A 10,017-nucleotide genomic window follows, 5' to 3' on the forward strand; every position below is an offset into this window, starting at 1 on the left:
CTGACCAATGGTTTACAATACTTGAATGCCTCGATGCATGATGAAAATGACCAAAAAAATTTGGTGAAAAACGCTAACTTCCCGTCAACCTGGCCTCCGACTTGCATAGGACTCGTCTTCGGAACTACGATACTGTCTGGCATCGTTATCTGCACACCGAGCACCCGTCTTGACAGCTCATTGTAGGCCTCCTCCGATCCCCATATATCTGCGCAACGGCCTACTGCTTAGCTAACCACACTCTCTTGTACGTATGTCTGAACCCAAAATGTGTCTTCGTCATATTTTGCAGAACCTTGATGGACACATCCATATCAGCTCTGATCACAGGAAGGATGAAAGCAGATATCACATGATAGTCAAGCTTCCTGTGATCACTGGAAATCGAGGTGGCCAAACATGTATGAAGTTCGTTATACCGTCTGACCTCCCAAATACCCTTCCGTCGCCGGAGAGTGATCCGAATCAACCATCTGTAACTATTTCCGAACTCCTTACACTTGTCATAGTACTTGTCATGGTTCAATTCCATCACTTTGTACTCAACTTCACTACGGATGCTATAAGTCTTTACACATAAGACGACTTCCTCTTTATTCTGAAACTGCTGACCGACTTGGAACTCAGCTTGACCAACGGTGTCTTGTGAATCTCTTGCACTAAAATCGGATTCCACATTCGGTAACCCCTCTGGTCTCTTCGCATCCAAGTCTATAGTCAAAAAGTGCGGTAGGTACTGCTGAGTTTCCAAGCTCGATGCTCCACCAGCCCCAACAGGAATATTCCTCCCTATATCATCATCGCTGTCATCAGCAATCATGGCGGGCTCCACATCATCGTCATCCCCTAGGACATCTTCCACCACATCCGGTTCTCCAACCGCCCTAGAAATCAGAATCATAACAGGAGTATTCATGTTAGCATCTAGTTCCGCAATCTCATCGCAGTGTAGATCAACTGCAAAAGATGGAGATGCCACCAAATTTCCTGTAGATGAAGTTACAAGCAGAGATGAAGACGCAACAATAGGGGTTGAATTGGAGGCTGATGCCATCGGTTCGATCCTCCTGGCTAGAGACCACATCCACAAGCTTCACCAATAATTCAAGGATTCTCACCTCCGAAAATTGGCAATGATAGTGAAATAAAACTTACAAATCCTCATCACTGCCTATCACAAACAAGTCGTACTTCCCCCATCGCGGACAACAGAAATCGGAATTTGATAATATAACTTCTTGATCCGTTTCATTCTATGCAGTCCCAATTTCTATAGTACGGTATTGTGAAAATCAACAAGTCTCATAGAAGGTCCGATAAAGATGCTCAACAGATCCTTATCAGTAAACTTTATTCCCGATCATGTTTCTTTCTTAATCGTGCCTTTGTAATGCACAAGAACTAGAAAACTATCATCCATAGCCATATTCAGTGTCACTCTAATGAGAATTCAATATTGTTGGTATTTATGTAGGTTGGACACGTACACTAAATCGAATTATGTTAATTCGATTTAATAAGGTTGTTACTTATAGATAAATCGAATTTATTAGGGTCGATTTACCCTATAATCGTATTTGTGAGTAAATTGAATTCATATAATTCAATTTACCTTATTGCACCATTCGTCCCATGTAAATCGAACCTAATAAGATCAATTTACTAGTAATGCCCCTAAATCAAATGATCTTAATTCGATTTACCATGAAACCCCCAAATCAAATGCAACCAATTCGATTTACATATAAATAAACTACCCACGTAATGGTATTTGATTTAGGAGATTCATGTAAATTTGATTTTCATTTCATTTCTTTATGTGATTTGCCCTAAACATTACACTACATACAAAATATTTTGGGTTTAAAGTCTCAAAATTGTAAAAAAAAAATTACAATGAAAAATAAAAAATCACAATTTTAGGACATTTTTTATTTATTCCACACCAAAAAATTCTGAGATCTTCTTGGAGTTGGATACTGATAGTGATACTGCTTGTAACAAAAGTGAACGAGCCAAGTAGCATTTGACAAAAACGGTGCGTTTTGGTGAGACTCTATTCTTTCCTCTCTGCTCTGTAGTACTGATACGCCGTTCCCAATTTCCGTTTCGCGCCGCCACACCGGCATCCACCGCTCCATTCTCGCTTCTTCTGCGATCAGGTTCTTACTTCCATCTTCCTTTCTTCCGATCGGATTCTATGATTCAATTTTTGGGGGGGGGGGGGGTTGTTTCATTTCCGATGTCACATTCACTTTTGTTCGTTGCATTTGTTAGCAGATCTCTAATGGAGCTCGTAGCTTATAGCCTTTAGCTTTATCTTTGTGTCATCATTTGATTGGTGTTCCTTTTGCTGTGTTGTGTTGTGAACTCTGATCTACATGACTTAACATGTTTACATCTTTTCATTCCAATTGTTTCAATGATTATAGTGTTTTAGTTGATTTCCTTTGTTATGATGAATTATGGTTCGTTGTTGTCCATATATATATGTATCAGTTGCATTAATTGCCATTTTAGGTTAATAGAGACAATGCAATTGAAAGAACTGCTGATGTCAGAGTAGTTATATGCTGTAGAAATAGAATCAATGCTCTACAACGGACGTGGTCTTCATTTTTAGTTGCCAGAGCATAGTTTTTCAATGATTTGTCAAGCATCAACTACTCATTGTTCTTCTGACTTTCACATCCTTAATGATTTATTGTCAATTGTTTGATCTATTTGAGTTTCGATAGTTTTGGTCTAATTTAAGAATAATATGGATCCCTCGTCTTTCGGAACTTACTAGGACCCTTATACTGAGACAGTTTATGTGAAGGAGCTTGAGGAGTGGTCAATACTAGCCTCTGCAAGAAAGCTTCGTATGATAGAAGTTGTCTAAGTCATTTGTCATTCCACACTTGTGGCAATAGTTGAGCCACACATGAAAGAGCTAGTGCAAATGATTTGAAGTTATTTTTAAGTTTCCTATGATTTCTTTGCAGTGCAGGGAAATGGGTTTGTGGACATTACTTGAGGGGTTCCTGCTTCTTGCAAATGCACTAGCGATATTAAATGAGGACCGATTTCTGGCACCTAGAGGATGGGGCTTATCTGATTTTTCAAGTGGCAGGACAAAATCTTTCAAAGGCCAGCTCATAGGTCTTATTTACGCAACTCAGTACCTAAGAGTTCCTCTCATACTTCTCAATTCCATCTGCATCATTTTGAAATTTGTTTCTGGATAATGCCTAGCAAGGTGAGATTTCAAGACGTGTTGTCTAAACATTTTGTTAATCTTGTGTATGTTAATATCTGGTGTTATGGAAATACCCTCAGCTTTCCTACGTTGACTTTTCAAACAAAAAAGAGCTCTACTTTTCTGAAACTGATGCTTGAGCCATTCTGACTGATATTCCAGTGCAACTCGTGGACATAAACTGGACGTAGTTGATTAGATTCTTAGTTCAGTTAATGAATGACTCTAGTCATCAAGTTATACTTTGTCATTTTCAAACTTGACTGATGTTTCAATTCAACTCATGAACATGAAATGAATTATAAGTTGGTTAATTTTGTGTAGTTTGAACATTTGCTTGAAATAACTTATGGAATGTTGCTGTTAGTGAAATCATAGTGTACGTTGGAATCACCTATAGTTGATAGTAATTTTAACTTTAGCAGCGGTAGTAGTTGTTGTAGTTGACTAGTTGTATGATACTGGTGAGGTTGATAGTAACAATCTAAAGCTAGCATGGTGAACAACATCTACTACACATCTTTGCTTCTGCTTCCACTTCCTTTATCATATTAAATTTGAAGAATTTGCATGTTTACTTTATTGAAGGGTCAAGCTGCAGGAATAGCATAAACATGGTATAACAACACTAATTTCAGCTTCATCTTGTTTTCAGGTTCGGGTTACCACTAGATGATTTCAAGAAGTTGCTCCTGCGTAGAACAATTAATTTGACAAATTCTATTTTAGAGAGAGCCTCCATTACAAGTGTTTGTCTTAGTTTGGGATATTGGTCAATTGATTGTTATTTATTGCCCTAAAATCATGTTTACCATTGTGACATCAATAGTAAGAAATGAAAATCATTGTGACATTAGTTGGGTGGGTGTTGTATTCAATTTCTGAAGAATCAATTATCATCTGCCAATTTTCCTTATGTAAACTCTTGATCTATTTTTTTAATAGAATTTACCAATTTTTGGATTGGTGATATACAGCACAACCGTTGTAGCTTTAGTATCTCAAGAATTCATATGGATGTTAACTTAATGGCTTATCAGAAAGTCAATCAATTCATAATTAGTGCCTAACATTTGTTTTTTACACAGTCTTGTACCAATTGAAATGTAGCCATGTTTGGCTTTTGTTTTCATTTATTGTTGTCATTTTTTCTTCATAAATTCTTAAAATTATAAAATGTTGAAATCACGGGTGAAAGACACGATTAGCAGCATATATGCACATAATTGCCCTAAGAATATAATGAATTTAATTATAAATCAGCAAAAAAATGGTACGTTTTGGAGTCAACAGCAATAAGCCGTAGGGCTGCAACTGTTGCTGCAATAGACATGAATCCAAATAAACAAATGTTGAGCCAATGCCATAGCTTTTGTATGGATGTTAATTTGTTCTTATTTGCCACCAAGTACATATGGTTTGCAAGGATAAATGTAAGGGGAAATGTGCTGATAGCCCCTGTGATACTCATGAAATCTCCAAGGAATGGCAATAGTGCTGACATAAATGTGTTAATAGCCAAGTAGCCACCTCTTACCATCACTCTAAATGACAAGTTCTTAAAAGCCAATGCACTTCCTTTGATCCCACGCTTTGTATCCAAATACTCATACATTGGACTTGCAAATATCTACATGGAGCAGATGAGAAATTATATTAATTCAGTAAAACATTTTAGAGAAACGTTTGGTGTACTTATTAGAAGAATTTTTCAAATAATTTAGAAGTGGGGAATTGAGAGTTTAGAAGCAGGTACATACGTGCAATGCTATAATTGATTGAAGAAAGGCAGTGATATTGGCCATGGCTTTCACCCAGACTGGACCATTAACATTATTCAGCAAATAGGTTTCTGTTGAAGATCCATAAGCCCAGTACCCTGCAAAAGTAACCAGATACAATGGGAGGACTCCAACAGTGAATTGAAAGTATAGAGCTTTCATCATGTTCTTCACAACTGGCTGCCTGATTGTTGCCTGTTAAGGGTTACAACCAAATAAAACTTAATTTCAAGAGCACATTCAGAGTTAAGGCAAATTACATTAAATTTGGTTCCTATGCACTGACAACGTAAAACAGTTTTACATTGTCAACTAATAAATATTCAAGAAAGTGAAGAATCATGATAAATAACTATCTGCTATGATAACTATCCATCATGATTCTTATCTTCCTAAATTTCTTTTTGGTGACCAGTGTGAGATTGTTTTACTTTGTCAACGCAGAAAGATTGTTGTCAAGTATGTATCTGCATTAAAATTAGGAAATGAATGAGTATTAGCTTCTTTCTTACCTGGATTTCAGGAAGCATGCCTGTATTATATGCAAAAACAAGATTAGCTGATGCTCCAATTGTAGTAAATATTTTACTTGTTGATGACCCTGGAATACTGTAATCTCGAGGTGGTGATTTTATTCCTAATGATAATGAAATTGGGATTAGAGTGCAGATTGATTCACACTGAATCTATGAACTTCAACTAAATGAAAACAGCACAATATAACAAACTAAAGCATGGTAGATAGCAGATTTAGAAAAGTCAGTTGAAGAAAAAATGAAATTGGAGGAAAGGGAAAAGACTAGATGCTTGTACTACTAACTTTTTACTTGAGATTCAGTAATATACTTCTAAAGCTTAGATATTATTTATAAACTACTCAACATTAAATTTATATGGTTTTGCAAGTTCCCAAAAATATTTCATCTTTATTATCATTGAGACCTGGCATTGGTGAACTTATAAAGATAAATTATCATTGTATTAAAAGAAAATGCTTAATCAGAGATATTAGATAGTATATTCATAGAATAAAAAAAATAAGAATAAAAAAATACATCATAGCATCTTTGAAACTAAACATTACCATCTTTAAGGGACAGGACAAGTGCAATGACAATATATACTAAGCTGAAGAGTGTTGAAAACCCCAGCCAAACTCCAAGTGCTGAAAGATGTGGAATACAAATGGCAAACATTGCACACACTAATCCAGCTATGGCAATACAATATGGAAGCTTCATCTGACCATCATCCCAAAATAGAGCATACACAGCCTGCATCACAATGAAGTGAACACATACAATCAACAGAAAATCTCAACACAGTTTTTCCCTTTAAGGCATAAGGTGAAACCGTAATGCAACTATTGTAGGAATATTCACATAAAAAATACTTTGTACTAGAGAACTGGTATGGTGTAGGTACTCAGTTCGATTTGGTATTTGACTGATTATTCTCTACACCAAAAATAAGTCACCCGTACAGAATATGTTATAATAAAAAATACACATTGAAAACGAGTTAAACAACACATATATTTATACACAAATATATAGTGACTGATTTTTTGTATGCATATACCATTTTTGATGATAAAATTACAAGTATTTCATAAGAAGAATTTGCGCAGGTAAATGAGAGAAGCAAAAGAAAACAACTATAATTGTAGTACCTTTAAGGCAGAACCAGCCAAGATGATATAGCCAGCATTTATCATGAAAAGGTTGATATACTGCAGGGCCCATGTGAGAGAATATGCTTTTCTACCTGAATTAATGAATGAATGAATGAAAATAAGAATTATGCTACTAACATGGAAAAAAGATTATAGAAAAAACATTTTTCACATACCATAGATAAAGCCAGCTAAATCTCTGTATCTAATATGCCTTGTTCCACCAAATTCATGGAGCTTAGCAAGAAGAGCATTGGCGTATAGGGAAATTGCAGTTGCAAGAATCAAACCCAGCACACCACCTATCCAACCAAGAGGAACCATGATGGTCCCCGAGTATCCAAGAACATATGCGCTGTTGATTCCCGTTGTAAGCACAAAACCCACTTGAAACCATGAATCTACAAAAGCAAAGCCACAATTATTATTATTATTATTATCAGATTAAATATTCTTTTCGGTCTTGACCATTTATTCGAACGAAAAAAGCAGTACTCTACGATTCAAAAATTCTTATCCAGTTCCCGATCATTTAAGTAATTGGTCTGGTTCAATTAAGATTTTCGAACTGTGAAATCAGGCAAATAGTCAATTACTCTTATTATTATTCGAAAATCCAGAATTGCATTAAAATTGATAGAGAAGGATATTGAGAAGTGAGGTTGGTTACCGGTGCTAATTTGATGAGCTGTGTCGGGGATTTGAACTCCGGGAAGAAGAACATCGTCGTCATCGGAAAGTAGAGTCAGGGCGACCTGCTCTTCTTCCTCCTCCTGCTCCTCCTTCACAGCCAGCTTGAATGATTGATTCTGTGTGGAAGAAATGAATTGAATTCAGATTTCAGAGCACACAACTTGGGAGGGAAATGAATGAATTTATAGTAATAAAGGTAATAATTATTTTTGCGTGTGTGTGGGTTTTGTTGATAGTTGCGTCCACTTGTGTGCCTATCAGAGTAGTTCCTCTATCATTCTCCTCTTGGATCTTGCAACTTCAATCAATCTTCTTATTATTATGTACGAATATTAGGAAGTGAGCCGAGCCAAGTTAGATTAAGCTTAAGTTTGGCTCACGAAAATTGAGTTTGGCTCATAGGTCGACTTATTAATAATTGAATTTATTTTTTAAGTTTAAATTTGGTTAATAAAATATTTAGCTGCTGATTCAAATTCAGGAATTGACTTAAATAACAAAAACATAATCTACAATTCTATATTAATAAATTATAACTTATATATATTTTGAAAAATATTTAAAAATAAATTTTATAATTGTCTATCTATCAATTATTATTTTTTTATTTATGTTCTATATTAAAATTATATATAAAAAATAAATATAAAATTTTAAATAATTAAAAATATTAATATATATGTAAAATTATATATTACTATTATATATATATATATATATATATATATATATATAATATTAAAAGTATAAATTAAATATATATAAAATATATGTATTAATATATATATAATCGAATTAGTTCACGAGTTAATAAATTGAGTTTATCCAATCTCAAGTTCGACTTATTTAATTTATGAGCTCAATTCCATACTCAAATTTAGGTTACTAACTCACAAATTTAATTTATCGAATTATTACCAAATTGAGTTTAAATTGATTTATAAATTGACTTTGACTTACTTCTAACATACGATATAAAAAATAATAAATTTTATAACCTTAAATTATTAGATTCAATTATTATTTTGAACTTATCACTTAATGTGACTAGTTTAAACAAAGTTCACTAATTATTATAATATATTAGATATAAATATATAAAAATAAATTAAAAAAATTACACTACAAAACTCAATCCACGATACATATGTAAAAAATATATTATTATTATTATTATTGTGGATGATAATAGTACATCATCAATCTAACGGATGACATAAATATATTATTATTATTATTATTATTATTATTATTATTATTATTATTATTATTATTGTGGATGATAATAGTACATCATCAATCTGACGGATGACATAGAAAGTTGTGATACTTGAAAGTTCTAGTAGTTAGTTATAAGATCTACGGTACAAAGTATTTCAGATTTTGTGGAACACATGCAGAGTTTTAATTTGAATATGGACCACAGGAAGTGTTGAACTTGTGTATGGGGAGGAGGGGTGTTTCACCTCGTTGTGAGATCAGAGGAAACAGAACTTGGACCCTGCGAGTTGTGTCCTTCAGAATGTAAAAAAAAAATTATCCAAAACAAACAAAACGGATGGTCCGAATTCCATGTTTCAGATTTTAAATTCCATTAGCTGCAAATCGGACCATGCGATTTGTGAAGCAAAATTTCATGACCAAAGAACTCGCATGGTCCGAATTGTGTACTCTGAGTTTTTTCAATTTTTTAACACAAATCGGAGGGTCCAATTTGTGTACTCTGAATTTTTTTCAACCTTCTCAACACAAATCGGAGGATCCTATTTGTGTTACTCCCACAATTTTAAAAAACACCAAAAATTACCATATTAAAATATATCACTTATTTTACTTCCATATCAAAATTTTTTTGCCGCAGATATCCAGATTTCATTGTCCCGCTTCATCATTGGCCATGGCCATCAATGTAACAATATTGTATAAAGGTCGTTATTTTGAGGGTTTTTTTATGAAGTAAAATAAAAAAATAATTATAATCCTAAATTTGTTATTCTAATTTTAATTTTCAAAATGTGCTTGTTTTTTTTATTTAGGATGAATTCATTTAACTCTGGCCAACTTTTATAATTTGATAGAGTTCGTTGTATTTTAACAAACTTCAGTCAAATTTTTCTTAAAATTAAATTTTTAAGTTATTATCATAGTCTACAATAATATATAGGAATATATAAAAATTCACAGATAATAAATATTTTTTTAATATTGTTGATGCACAATTATTATCATCGTTTTCAGAAATACACAGATACACAGAAATAAGTTATATTTAACAAAATTTTTTTTATTATAAATTAATAAAAAATCAGTATTTTTCAAAAAAAATACTATTTATTCATGTGTATTTTTATGTACTTTGTATACGATAATAATGGTTGTCATAGTTAACTTTTCAAATTTTCTTCTCATCCAAAATGATATTTATGAAGATAGATAGTGAAGTTTGCCTAAGGATAAAGCGAATTCTATAAAAATATAGAACTTCGCCCGAGTTAAACGAATCCTATATAAATTATAGAGTTCATTGGAGGGTGCGGTGAACTTGTCTTAAATTCAATAAAAAAATGTATCTGAAAATTTAAAATTGGAATAATGAGTTTAGAAAAATAATTATTTCTTATTTTATT

General features: G+C 33.2%; 3 protein-coding genes across 5 annotated transcripts; 1 reads left to right on the forward strand and 2 right to left on the reverse strand.

Annotated features, from left to right (window-relative positions):
• Positions 1 to 220: 220 nt before the first annotated feature.
• On the reverse strand, positions 221 to 1,054 carry LOC107606613 (uncharacterized). Its single transcript, XM_016308653.1, has one exon. It carries the CDS (start codon positions 1,052 to 1,054, stop codon positions 221 to 223), a length of 834 nt encoding a protein of 277 aa, XP_016164139.1.
• A 914-nt stretch (positions 1,055 to 1,968) lies between these two features.
• Positions 1,969 to 4,223, forward strand: LOC107609732 (uncharacterized). 3 transcript variants are annotated; one of them, XM_088493071.1, is made up of 3 exons: positions 1,969 to 2,162; positions 2,993 to 3,241; positions 3,897 to 4,223. In XM_088493071.1, the coding sequence occupies exon 2, from the start codon at positions 2,997 to 2,999 to the stop codon at positions 3,228 to 3,230; it is 234 nt and encodes a 77-aa protein (XP_088349197.1). In that variant the 5' UTR covers positions 1,969 to 2,162; positions 2,993 to 2,996; the 3' UTR covers positions 3,231 to 3,241; positions 3,897 to 4,223. The 3 variants fall into 3 exon arrangements, with proteins under 3 accessions (XP_088349197.1, XP_088349196.1, XP_016167236.2); XM_088493070.1 differs by having other exon boundaries at positions 2,020 to 2,162; positions 2,988 to 3,241; XM_016311750.3 differs by lacking the exon at positions 1,969 to 2,162 and having other exon boundaries at positions 2,958 to 3,241.
• A 244-nt stretch (positions 4,224 to 4,467) lies between these two features.
• LOC107609280 (proline transporter 1) lies at positions 4,468 to 7,724 on the reverse strand. Its single transcript, XM_016311165.3, has 7 exons — positions 7,368 to 7,724; positions 6,874 to 7,098; positions 6,695 to 6,789; positions 6,107 to 6,296; positions 5,535 to 5,659; positions 5,002 to 5,217; positions 4,468 to 4,871 (listed from the first exon to the last, which is right to left on the reverse strand). Exons 2-7 carry the CDS (start codon positions 7,019 to 7,021, stop codon positions 4,494 to 4,496), a joined length of 1,152 nt encoding a protein of 383 aa, XP_016166651.1. The 5' UTR covers positions 7,022 to 7,098; positions 7,368 to 7,724; the 3' UTR covers positions 4,468 to 4,493.
• Positions 7,725 to 10,017: the final 2,293 nt, after the last annotated feature.

This window comes from Arachis ipaensis, chromosome B7 (assembly GCF_059453495.1).
Source record: "Arachis ipaensis isolate K30076 ecotype BB chromosome B7, ASM5945349v1, whole genome shotgun sequence".
NCBI lineage: Eukaryota > Viridiplantae > Streptophyta > Magnoliopsida > Fabales > Fabaceae > Arachis > Arachis ipaensis.

What these genes read in the sequence shown, in the direction of transcription:
- LOC107606613 (XM_016308653.1), bottom strand. Translation starts at nt 1,054, where the DNA reads ATGGCATCAGCCTCCAATTCAACCCCTATTGTTGCGTCTTCATCTCTG.
- LOC107609732 (XM_016311750.3), top strand. Translation starts at nt 2,973, where the DNA reads ATGATTTCTTTGCAGTGCAGGGAAATGGGTTTGTGGACATTACTTGAG.
- LOC107609280 (XM_016311165.3), bottom strand. Translation starts at nt 7,021, where the DNA reads ATGGTTCCTCTTGGTTGGATAGGTGGTGTGCTGGGTTTGATTCTTGCA. An exon ending in TGGCTGGTTCTGCCTTAAAG is followed by an intron (nt 6,297 to 6,694) that starts GTACTACAATTA and finishes ATTGTGATGCAG; the next exon opens with GCTGTGTATGCTCTATTTTG. An exon ending in AATCAATTATAGCATTGCAC is followed by an intron (nt 4,872 to 5,001) that starts GTATGTACCTGC and finishes TGCTCCATGTAG; the next exon opens with ATATTTGCAAGTCCAATGTA.